The sequence below is a fragment of the Musca domestica genome, unplaced genomic scaffold (assembly GCF_030504385.1).
Source record: "Musca domestica strain aabys unplaced genomic scaffold, Musca_domestica.polishedcontigs.V.1.1 15, whole genome shotgun sequence".
Classification (NCBI taxonomy): Eukaryota; Metazoa; Arthropoda; class Insecta; order Diptera; family Muscidae; genus Musca; species Musca domestica.
The window spans coordinates 2578316-2590897 of NW_026712207.1; the positions used below are offsets into that span (position 1 = coordinate 2578316).

The 12582-nt window shown below is 38.6% G+C and overlaps 1 protein-coding gene and 1 long non-coding RNA gene across 2 annotated transcripts; one reads left to right on the top strand and one right to left on the bottom strand.

Annotated features, from left to right (window-relative positions):
* Positions 1-1435: 1435 nt before the first annotated feature.
* Positions 1436-6181, bottom strand: LOC131801217 (ribonuclease 3-like). Its single transcript, XM_059119509.1, has 3 exons — positions 4516-6181; positions 2104-4449; positions 1436-2044 (listed from the first exon to the last, which is right to left on the bottom strand). Exons 1-3 carry the CDS (start codon positions 6005-6007, stop codon positions 1728-1730), a joined length of 4155 nt encoding a protein of 1384 aa, XP_058975492.1. The 5' UTR covers positions 6008-6181; the 3' UTR covers positions 1436-1727.
* A 1080-nt stretch (positions 6182-7261) lies between these two features.
* On the top strand, positions 7262-8340 carry LOC131801299 (uncharacterized). The gene is made up of 3 exons (XR_009341772.1): positions 7262-7776; positions 7846-8093; positions 8161-8340. It is a non-coding gene; the product is annotated as an uncharacterized LOC131801299 (long non-coding RNA).
* The last annotated feature ends 4242 nt before the right edge of the window (positions 8341-12582 follow it).

Genomic DNA, 12582 nt, shown 5'->3' on the forward strand with positions numbered 1-12582 from the left:
ATAAAATTGAGACGCCTGCACCAAAACTACACAAGTTTGTCTAGACAGCCGGCGTTCTTCGTCTGCAATAGATGGGAACCCGCGGGGTTCCGGAAATGTAGATGTTTAAGAGTTCCAGAGATATCACCCGGAATTCCCTGTTTCACTCTACGACGCTTAGATTTTTGTTCCGGAACTCTACGTACGACTGGCATCTACACATATAATTGACTATCCAAAAATTTCAGACTCGGCCGGAGGGTAGAATTTTCAACGTCTCGAACCGTGTGGCATGATTGACCTTATCAAAGACCTTTGATAAGTTATAAGAGCAACCACTGCTGTTCTATGAAACGGCCTGTTCTGGTTGAGTCCTCAACTAATATGTGTGGATGTGGTGTGCAAAACTGTTATGGAAGGAAGAAATCCGTGTTGATGTTTGGCAACTGGATAGCTTTCGCTGATGCTGGGGAGGAATTAAGACTCAAGAGCCTTTGGCTACAAAACCGAAATTGACCTATATGATTCGCCTTTGCTGACGTGCCTGCCTATTTTTCAGGCTTCGGGGACAATAACTTTTGTCAGGTTCTCAACATTACCATTGAATATCCCTCTGGCTCCAACGCTTTGGATGACTTAGCGTGCGGGTGACACTTGCAATATCAGTCATTATAAGCTGTGGTGGTGCCTCCTCGGCGGGAAGAGATCCGATACGACGTAGAACTCTTCGTTTCGCCCTATCGCTTTCGGTTAGTTCAAAAAAATGTTGGTTAAAATATCAAGCCTCTTCGGATCAGTCACCGTTTGGTCGTTAATAGTGATTGTGACCCTATCATATTTTTTCCAGAGTTCGAGAGCGATTTAACCATTAACCACAGCTTACTTATATCGGTTACAAAGTTGCAACACTTCAGATGGGTTAGTCGCTGTTTCCTCTTATATTCCAGTATCAACAGGTTATAGGACTTCAAGCGTCAATTCACTGGTTCGGGGATCAGTAGTGTTGGAACAATGGAGATCATCACGTTCAATCTCTAGTGCCGGTGCCTCTGCTGGTTGATTTGATCTTATTTCTGATCAGCAAGTATGTAGCGAGTGGCTGCAGCATTGATGATGTTTTGGAAAACGCTTTCTGCCACTCGAACATCAAAACGTTTGGGCTGTTCTCTTACACGTTTATCTCATAATACAAAACTCTGGAGAATTATTGTTCTTGTCTTTATCCAAGCTTTCTCTCACTCCCCTAAGGAACTTTTTATGCTTTATAAAATGTTTCATTTGATATTATTTTACTTTTATAAAATTTTATTTCACATTTTCATAGAACAAGAATTGTTTCCCAGGACATAAGACCGATTAGTGCTTATCTGTAGATGAGAGAAAAATTTAGCATTATTCTTGTTTTAACCCAAATAAAGAAATCCAGACCAAATTTAAATCCGAAATGTTTTATTGATATATATCGCACTACTCAAGATTGGTAAGTATGTGAAAAATTGGCGATCTTACCTTGTAGGCCGCCATAATTATAGTACCTATAAAAATGGATCATTTGTTCATAGAATGATAAAAATACAGTCGATAACTATTACTACGAAACTGCTGGAATCAAAATTTTAGCTTGGCATATATGGTAGTCAATGTAGTTCCTTTATTGGAACTAAAAAAAAATCATTTAATTAAGTCCTTAAACTCCTTCGTCTGTTTTCGAAAACTTTGCAGATTTTCTGGAAATGTTTAACATTTCTTTAACACGATAATTCCCCTGGTTCGGGTTCTAGATCTGACGAAGATGAAATATCTTCTACCAAGTCTTTTAAATCACTTAAAATAGGGTTTGGTTTTTCGTCGCTTTTACTCTCTTGCAATTCGGAACGATTAAAATCCTCATCACTGCTAATATCCTCACAAGGTAAGTCCAAGTTCTTTTTACTTTCTGCTAAGTTTTGAGATTTTTGTTTATCCTCCTTGGGCGGGGTGGAGAGTTTAACACGTTTCTTTGGTGTATTGGTGGGGGATGTTATGTCATCGGTATCCGAGTCTATCAGACTATTCGAGGAATAACCTGAAAAAAAGAATTTAAATTAAATAAATATTTTCAATTAAAAATATATTTTCGCCCACCTGTGGTTGAGAGTTTCCGGCTGTTCCTTCGTTGTGCCAGCTCATTACCCTCTTGCTGATCATCATCATCTTCGGGCAACTCATCACTTGATATATCTTCCCTTTCCCTATACTGTTTCGGCAAATGTGATTCATCGGCAATGTGCGGCTTATGCTTGGGTTTCTTTTCATCCTTGCTATTCGCCTCCGTGTCTTGATTGATTTCACGTCCCGTTTGTTTTTTAATACTTTTGGCTATGACACGTTTCTGATGATCCAGCTGGGGGAAAAGATCTCTGGAATTTTCCAATGCCTGTTTGGCGGCATTCATTTCGGCCTGTTGTATCGAGGACCCAGTGGCGGTGGCCAAACGTTTGTTACGGAAATAAACAGCCACCGTATAGACACGGGTATTGGTTGGCCCCGAAGATTCAATGACTTTATAGAGCGGTATATCCGGCTCTCCACCATCCATGGTACGCAAAGTTAAACAGCATTGCTGCAGCTTCGATTTGGGATCATTCCAGTCTTGATTCATAATAAACATTTGCAGTCTTGGAAACAGGCAGACATGGCAAAATTGTTCGCAATACAACAGGCCTTTGTCTACATAGAGGGCTCCCAGAAAGGCTTCCAATAAATCGGCTCTGTCCTTGGTTTTCAATTCTGCCTTGGGATTGGAATAGACGGCATATTTTGTCATGCCCAAATCATCACAAACCACTGCCTGGGTTCGATTGTTGACCAAAGAGGACCTTAGCAGGGACAAATGACCCTCATGATGTTCGGGAAAATGACGATAGAGATATTCCGAACATATCAATTGCAAAACCGTATCACCCAGAAATTCCAAACGTTGATTGGAACCCAATGTCAAATGTGTAAAACCTATGGAACGATCTGTGAAGGCTCTGGCCAGTAGACGTATGTGCTTAAATTGTATGCCAATGGATTCTTCAAATTTACACAATTCCTGCAGCATGGGATATGAGGAGATACAATCCCTATCGCCCATGGGTTCCTGTTCCTGCAAAGGATGTTCGGGTAACTTTTTCCATATTTCCCTTAACGGGTCATCTTCCATAAACAGGGCATTCATAAAGACCTCATCGGCCACGGAAATACCACCATCTAACAATAAAGCCCCCATTAGGGCCTCAAAACAATTGGCCATGGCATGTTTCAGCTCCAACTCATGACACAAATCCGAACCATGGGCATACAACATGTATTCCTCCAAATGCAGTTTCTTGGCCAACAAAGCCAAATGTTGATTTTGCACAATGGCCGCCCGATAAGTGGCCAAACCACCCTCCTCCAGCTCGGGGAACATAAAGAACAAATGTATGGAACTTAAAAATTCCACCACAGCATCACCCAAAAACTCCAAACGTTCATTGTGGGTAATATTCGACATGGTTTCATATTCCTTGCCAAAACGGGACATAATGTTGATCAGGGTGTTGATACCCCTCTTTCTGGTGTTCATGTAGTGGATTTTACGATCACCATATTCCGGTTGTCGTATACCACAATTGGTCAAGGAATTGCGGGCATGATCGGGATTGGTACCATAATTTTCCTTATACGAAGGATGCGTAAGGGCCAATTGCAAAAGATATCTGTTTTTGAATTTATATTCTATCTTCTCTTCCAAGAAATCCAGGGATTTGTGAAACCTCAAGTGGCCACTTAGCACAGGCACCAACATGGCATGTTGCACAATGTCACACATAATGCCAGTGCGATGATAACCCTTGGAACTAACGGCCACGGTGACATTACGTTTCATTCTACCCTGGGTACGCATTTCTTGCAGACGAGCCTCCTTCTCTTCCAATTTACGTTTATCTTTAAACGACGGCTTGGACATATTGGCCATTAAATGGCGAAATTTAACATATTCCCGCCAGGCCTTTTGATATTCTGGATTACCGGCATAACTTAGCTGGGGAGGACGTATGCCAAAGTGGACAATGGCTGGGTGGCACACCCCCTCTTCTTTGTCATAGCATTCTGGTAAATCGGCAACATTACGATCCAGCTGATCTACACGTATGGAACTGGGTTTATAGCCAGGCTTGGTGGCCAACATGCCTTTGAAATCATCCACATAGTCCTGCCATTCACTTTGTGGGGTGTGTGTGAGATTTGTAAGCAGTGGTGAATCCACCAATGGTCCAGCATTGTCCAGGAGATATTTCAATACCTCACACATGGCCAAAACTTCTTTGCCATTATCGGGTAGGTCGCGTACAAAGCGGGGCAAGAAATGAAAGGCTGGGCAGCTGTCATTTTCGGAATCCTCAGATTTGGGCAGCAGGGAGAAATCCACCAACTCCAAGAGTTCATGGAACAAGTATTTAACTAAAGACCAGAAAAATAGGAATTATGAAAATTTAATGGAACTAAAATTATATTCTCACTACTCACAAAATATATCCAGCTCCTTGACGGTGAAATTTTCCGGCATCTTCTCGGGCACATACAATATAGTGTATTCAATATTGAAACGTATCACCTTACATGTTGGCAAATCACCCAATGGGAAATGGGAGAACAATGAGAACCCCTCAAACAGAAATTCATGCTCATCATGTTTGATGATGGTGGGGGTTTTGGTGAGGAAATTTGTGGGCGGTGAAATGGTGATGCGATAATGATGTAATTTACTGGCATTATTTGAATTCGGATCACATTTGGGATAACGTATCTCGCCCGGGTAGATACCATGACGTATACCAACTCGCCGCGATTTTTGTGAACACCTACACAGGGGACCATCATTCATTTCGCCCGCTTCGTTGTGCCACAAATCGGCATGTATACGATACGGGTGTTGGACTTTACGCGACAGCTCTTCCATACAGTTGTCCTGTTCCAATTTAAACTCCTCATTATCCGATGAATCTGAATCGGAGGAGGAACATCCTTCGGATTTGTGTTTACAGACACGGCGACGTGTTTGCCTTGGCGGCGGATTATAGGGTGGTAACTTGACTCGTACCCGTTCAAAACGTTTAAGTAATTCTTCCTCGAACAACTCACACAGCAGATTCGAACGTTTGGTGGCCTCAACTTCCTGCACCACATTTGTACGACGATAGTACAAATCAGCTGGTGAAGATCGTATCCATACCTCTCGGGTATCCTCATCCATTTCGGCCAGTTCTTCCATTTTCCGTTGGATATCTTCAGGAGTTTCACAATAATTAGAACGCCACATTCTTAGCAAACGATCACGTTCGGTTTCTGGCTTTACAGGGCGCTCCTCACGCACTCTTGGTCGCTTTTCGCTTTTGCTGGGTAGGGGCTCGCCACCATATGTTGCCGACTTGGATGACCGTTCAGACGATCCGCTGTAGGATGAGCTACGTGAATAATAATCACTACGATGTCTCGACGAAGAGGAGGAGGAGGAGGAATAACGATAACTTGAAGCTGAGCTGCCATGAGATGGAGCCGTTGTCGCTCCATACGAATAATAATTACTTCCATACGATCCATGATATTTATATGATGAGCTATGATGATAATCACTGTGTCCACGATGATAACTTGTTTCGGAGCTATATTCATAGGAATGGTGAGAATAGTTGGGAACAGCTGCTGCCGATTGCCAACTTTTTGTGGAGTAAGTATCGTAAGTGGCTGGATAGCTGCTGGAATAGTCATATTTGTCTTCATAAATTTTGGCCACAGATGTATGCTCACTGCTAGGAGGAGTAACATTGTCGCTTGTTGTTTCACCTGGATATGGTACTGTTGGTGGTGGTGGCGGTGGAGGAGGTGTATTTATGCTAGCCGGTGGGGGTGGCGGCGGTGGCATATTGCAAACCAAATTATACAAATTATTGGGATCTGCATAGACCAGGGGATTAACACCATGTTGTTCCTTGGAATTCGGAGGAATTGGTTTACTCATTTCACAGAACTAACAAAACTGAGTATTTTCCAGTATGACCTGTGTCAAGTCACTATGCCAATCAAGAAAGAAAGACGTCCCAAACAAAACAAATAAGACGGCAACAAGAAATGCCCGATAAAAAGCTAAACAGAAAGCAAAATTCGAGATAATTTTTTATGTTTACGAATGAGATATAAGGAAAACGTAATCAGCTGGAAAGAGCCACATGACGAGCTGCATCGTTTTCTCCAAAGACGATAAAAAAAAGTTTGCTAACGCCGTAAGGGTGTATGTCTTGGGTGTATAAATCAAAACAAATGCTTCTTCTTATTTTGCATAAAAATAAAATGATGGATAGCACAATAATTTAATTTCAGTTTTAAGCTTTCAATGGACTAAAACCGTTGTGTTTTATGGTTAATAGATAAAATAAATATATTACAAGTGTAAATAGTGAGGAAAGAACAACTGTTGTTCCATACCAATCTATACTTTATACAAGACATTTGTTGCATAAAGTGAAATGATAACACATGAATTTAAGGAGAAACATATGTAAAAGTTATTACTGTTATTTATTAATTCAACTAAACTGATAATGTATTGTTTATTACTCCTTTGTGTTGCAATGATTGTTAATTAAGTATAAATAATTTCAACAATTATTTTAAATATTAAAGGGAAGACATTATATGCTTCTTTGTATGGCAAAAAAATTGGCATGCAAAGTGAAGTGATAGCATATAACTCATGTTACTGCTTAAACTCAAAGACTTTACAATTTCATTTCATTTCATTTTCATTTTCATTTATTTATTTATATGTTGCAATGAAAAAGCCATTAGGCCAAAGCCTAATGTTACAACCTATGGTAGAACATCGGTAATTTATAAATAATTATCATTTCTTAATACAAGCAAGACAATAAATAAAAAACCTAATATTCTTATGAACGAAATTAATTTGCTCAAATCAGAATAACAGAGATGGGAGTGTTATAACTGTCACGTACTACCGTCAGTTGATTTCACATAATTCCTGTTTTCTATCAAACATCGTCATTGCTGGCATGTTGGCTTTTTGCACGGCTAGTGCTCGCCGGATGGGGGTGGTTCTTGACGACATTGACTAGGTTGGCAATACGTTAAACAAAAAAAATATCATGCCAGACTGATCAAAATTAAAAAAAAAAGGGTATTCCGAGCCCGAGAGAAATAGTAAACTATTAATGACTTTTACCACAGCATAAATAAGAAAAAGCAACCAGTTATATGGAAAAAAAAATCATGAAAGTACTCGGCAGGTGTTAAACCGAGCTCTTCCCTCCCACTGGAACACTTGTTCCACCTTGGCAATCAAAACATGTTCATATTGCCCCCATACCTACCTCTTCTTTAGCACGTCACCCTCCTAACCTTCAATTAAATTTCCTTATGGAGAAGACATTTTAATTCATATCCATCGTTATAATTTTATTTTTAATTCAAGGTTCTTAATTTTTAATACAAAAAATTGTGGATAATTTTAACTTTGAAATTCACATTGTTAAAAAGGTTATTACTAGTGCAAAGAGTTTTTACTAGTGTAAAATATTCGAAAATCGTAAGTATTATAATTTTGAACGTTGTACATAATAACGAAACTTAGGTAAGTACCACTTCTGGGTATTTATTTAATAAATTTAATATAAGATGGCTGCTCTTCTTTCTTTTCCAGGGATGCTGAACAGAGGTCCTATTATGGCGGTGATTGCTGGCAATGGAGCTTATTATCCGTCAGTTAATCTCGTAAGTATGAGTGTTGTATTTTAGTTTTATAGTTCAAACCCTGAATAAAAAGTTTTCTTCTATTTTAAGTGGAGTAAAAGCAAAGGGACAACATTAAGCTTTTGTGTATGGGAGCAACTAACTCCTGGTGGTTAATAACCTGTCCTACCTGCCTAGAGAGAGCTCTATCTATTCGGAGAGGATATGAGAATAAAAATTCGAATAATAAAGAAAACAAAAGGAAATGTCTACCCTTAAGGCCACGTATTTTCTATACCCTTTTATTCTAGGTTTATGGGCAGTCCGTCCGTCGCAAGTAATTATCAATAAGTTTGGAGGTAAGTAATGAGTTAAAGTCAATAGCTCGTTTTACACCATATCAGTTTTATATTCTTTTATTTTTAGGTACCTCAGCACCGCGGAATGCCTGGTGCTCAACAGCGTATCCAACGATGGGCAGAGGAGTCGGGATCGGTGGTCCAAATATCGTTATCGATGCTGGCAAAGGTGTTTGGTGCTGGATTACTTCCTTTTGTTCAAAAGTTATTGAGGTTTTTTTTTCTCTTTTCGTGCAATAAAGGCAATAAATATTTTTAAAATTTTGTTTTGTGATATGCGGGTATTATTACACCGGTTGTATTTAACGTGTGTAAAAACTTTACTATTTTCTTTTTGCTCGATCCACTTCCTGCTGCCAAGAACTCCAGAAATAAAAAAAAAGACTTTGAATATTTTACATGGCTTATTGGCTCCCTATTTCCAATATGTTTTCCACATTTAAAATTTCCCTTTTTGAAATGACAGGATAAACAAACCATATGTCACTTGGTGTGACAGACAAAATTATACGAGTTTCGGTATGTGGCGTATAGATGGCGTGAGTACGCACATGACAAACCCAACCATCCTTTGTACATCACTGTAAAAGGATGGGAGGGAAAAAGTGCGAAAAATAAGTTCGATGATTTGTAGAAAGCTTCATTTGAATGGAGCGCTTTTATTTTCGATAGGACGTCGATCTTGTCAGCTCTTCTTTGTCAATGAAATATGCCTGCGTCATTATTTCTACTGAACTGGCTACGTTATCATAGACAGACCATACATATGTAGTGAATTTCTTGAAGTGCGGGCGATACAATTGAATACCGGGGTTTCAAAAAAAAATATATACAATTAAGAATAAAAGAAAAACCAAGAATTTGCTGTTTAAAAAAACTTTTTGTGATTACCAATAGTGTCTTACTAATATTAATGTGCTACAAAAAAATAAATCCTAAAATAAACAAAATCTGAAATTTCCTAATAAGATAAAATTGTAACGGGTAAAAGAAGAAACGACGAATGAAAAAGTGTTATAAACGTAATATCGAGTTGGCGTCATATCACTGTGCTGTGCTTTCATACGACTGTACCACAACGAGTTGCGTACTATGTGATAGGTTTGTTGCTGGGTTGAAATAACCGTTTCATTCTAGAAATCGTCGATCATCTTCAGTGCAAACAAAGCGATGTGTAATTGAAAAAAAAACAGAAAATAATCTAAAACTAAAAGAATAGAGAATAAAGTTAAGAAAATCGTTTAATTACTAAAATAAATGTGTGCTGCCTAAGAATATAAATTTTAAGGAAAAATATAGAAATTCAATTTTATATTAATAATAAAGATATAAATTATGTATGTTGAAAAGTGTATAAATGGAATTAATATAATTTTCATCAATACTAAATCTGTGTATGCAATAAAAGTCCAATAATTTATATTTTCATATGCGTATTAATTGGCTATGCAAGTGAAAAACAAAAAGAAGTGAGCATTGTTAAAAAAAAAGCCTATCAGAAAAGTTTTTTTTCATTAATTAAAAGCCTACGTTATTCCTGTTGTTGTAATAGTGGGAATATTTGTGCATACGACCATACTTTTCTTGTGATATGATTTCTTAAAAGCAAAAGTGTAAGAGTAGTAAAATCAAAGAGTGTGAAATACAGCTATGAGAGAGAATAAAGAGTACATGTGTAGAGTCACAAAAAGGTTAACGGAAAAAAAAACATAACGAAAGTGAGGAAAGAAATGAATCAAAACAAATGCGAAGCAAAATCAAAACAAAGGCTAATTTGAATCAAAACATAAAAGAAATATAAAAGCAAAACAAAATAATGTTAATGATTGTGGATTTAACGGCGAATCAACGTTGCGATTATACTTTAAAGTGGAAAAGCAAATAAATTCTGATTTTGTGCCCAACTATGAGGAGTAAAAACCACCATGCAGAAATCTCTACTTTGCCGCTGTAATCTTATGATATATCTATTTTTGGATTTGTGCCGGTAAGTGAACAATCGTTTTATTTCTTTATAATAACAAAAATATAGTTTAGGAGAAAATGAATCTATGAGCTCGTAAGGAAAATATTTTTCCGTGAATAATTATTAAACATTAAATTTTTGCTGGTGTTATTCAGATCGTGAGAGGACTTCTTCTGTTATTATGGGATGCGGTAGAAAAACCATTTCTTATTGTTTCAAATCTTTCACGTGGAATACTCCTAAGGATTTCCCTCTCAAATCCTCTATTTCATAAAGACAATTTCCAATTGGTCGAACAATTCTGCACTTTACAAATTTAGGTCCTAGTTTAGCATTAAAGTTCCTTTTGAAGTCACTTTGCTGAAAGCTACGACGATATATCTCCTGCCCCGGTATAAATTTCACATTTCTAGATCGCACGTTGTACTTTTTTTCATTTATTAGGTATGCTCGGTGGAGATTCTCTCTTATTTTCTCTCTGATTATTTCTAATTTTATTGTTTGTGGAAGGACATTGGCCTCCGGATCCTGCAGAACCTTAAGCTTTCGCGCTAGAGCAAATACGCTACCATGATTCACCATGTTCATTCCAAAAAGGGCGAAATATGGAGTGACACCTATTGCGGAGTGAACCGATGATCTCAAAGAACACTCTATCTCTGACAAATATTTATCCCATTCTGTCTGACTATCCTTTAAGTATGAACGTATGGCTGATAAAATGCTTTGGTTGACTCGTTCAGAAGAGTTAGCTTGTGGCGAATGAGTTGCTGTGCGCACGTGAGAGATACCAAAGTTTGTCATAAGGTCCTCAAATTCCTTTGCTACAAATTGTTGTCCATTATCTGAAATTAGTACTTCGGGTGTACCGAACTTATGAAATACCTCTGATATGAGGAATTTAACCACATTTTTAGTACTGGCTTTATTCATAGCCTTAAGAAGAACGTACTTGCTAAGATGGTCAAGGACAATGAAAATATAAGTGTTGCCGGCCTTTGAACGCGGATAGGGACCTAAAAAATCTACAAAAATTCTTTGAAAAGGTCTCTCCACATTGGCTTCTTTGCCCATGGGAGGACGTAGCGTTATGTTGGCTGATTTAGACTCTTTACATACTTGACATTTAAGGACGAAATCTCTAACTTGCTTATTCATAAGGGGCCAATAAAAATACTCCTTGATTCTTTTTAGGGTTTTATGAAAACCACCATGTGAGGCCACAGGGAGACAATGGGCTTTTTCGATAATTCCATTGGTTAACTCCAATGGAATCCACAATTTCCAAGCAAAATCTTCATTGGTAGGTGAGCCGTCGTAAAATTGTGTCCTTTTGTAGACGAATCCATCTATCACTTTTATATCTGGCAACCGATCCGCGTTCTTACTGACGTTATCTATAAGATCTTTATAGTCCTCGTTTTGAAAAGCTGATGAAGAAAGGTCTATTAAAGCATCTACATTTACCGACAACTCTTCCATATCGTATCTTGACAGTGTATCAGGTACTACGTTCATGGACCCTTGGCGATGTTCTATATCGAAACTAAATGATTGTAAATGAAGACTCCATCGAGCCAATCGCCCACTTAAATCTTTATGCGACATCAGCCACTTCAGGCTACTATGGTCGGTAATAATTGTAAATGGCATAAGCTCGATATAAGGGCGAAATTTCTTTACTGCATTAACCACCGCCAAGCACTCTCTCTCCGTGACTGAATAATTCTTTTGTGCCGATGTGAGCTTCTGGGAATAGTAAGCAATGGGATGTTCCCCTCCTTCGCTATCTTTTTGGAATAGCACTGCTCCGATTCCCAGATCAGAAGCATCACACTGCACATAAAAATGTTTAGAAAAATCAGGATGAGTCAGGACAGGGCTAGTGATTAATGCAGTCTTGAGTTTTTCAAAAGCTATCTTTGCCTCTTCAGTAAAATGGAAAACTTTTCCCTTCTTTAAGGTATCGAAAATGGGCGCGGCGATCATTGCGTAATTTGGTATGAACCTACGATACCACCCTGTTGCCCCCGTAAAGCTGCGTACCTGTTTCGCGGTTTTTGGAAAACAAAAACGAGTTATTGTCTCAATTTTTGCTGGGTCTGGTTTGAGTTCACCACCTCCAACGATGTAGCCTAAATATCTTAATTCCTTGAAGCAAAACTTAGATTTAGCTACATTTATGGTTAGTCCTGCTTCAGCTAATAGATCGGCAACGCGCTTCAGCAACTCCAGGTGGGTTTCGAAGTCTGGCGAAACCACCAAAAGATCGTCCAGGTAAACAAAAACGCGGTCCCGCAGTACCGAAGGGATCACTCCATCCATTAGACGGCACAACCTTTGGGCCGCATTGCACAACCCAAAAGGCATGACGGTAAAATGGTAGAGTGGTCTTCCCGGTACTGTGAAAGCCGTTTTTTCTTTGCTGGACTCATCTAATGGGATTTGCCAGAAAGCGTCCTTTAAATCGACACTTGAGATAAAATAGGTATCTCCCAACCTGCTAAGCAATCCCTCAATGTG

Bases quoted from the DNA above. Each gene is read 5' to 3' on its own strand.
- LOC131801217 (XM_059119509.1), bottom strand. From the start codon at position 6,007: ATGAGTAAACCAATTCCTCCGAATTCCAAGGAACAACATGGTGTTAAT. The intron at 4,450-4,515 runs GTGAGTAGTGAG...TCTGGTCTTTAG, and splicing joins CAAGGAGCTGGATATATTTT to TTAAATACTTGTTCCATGAA. The intron at 2,045-2,103 runs GTGGGCGAAAAT...TCTTTTTTTCAG, and splicing joins CCGGAAACTCTCAACCACAG to GTTATTCCTCGAATAGTCTG.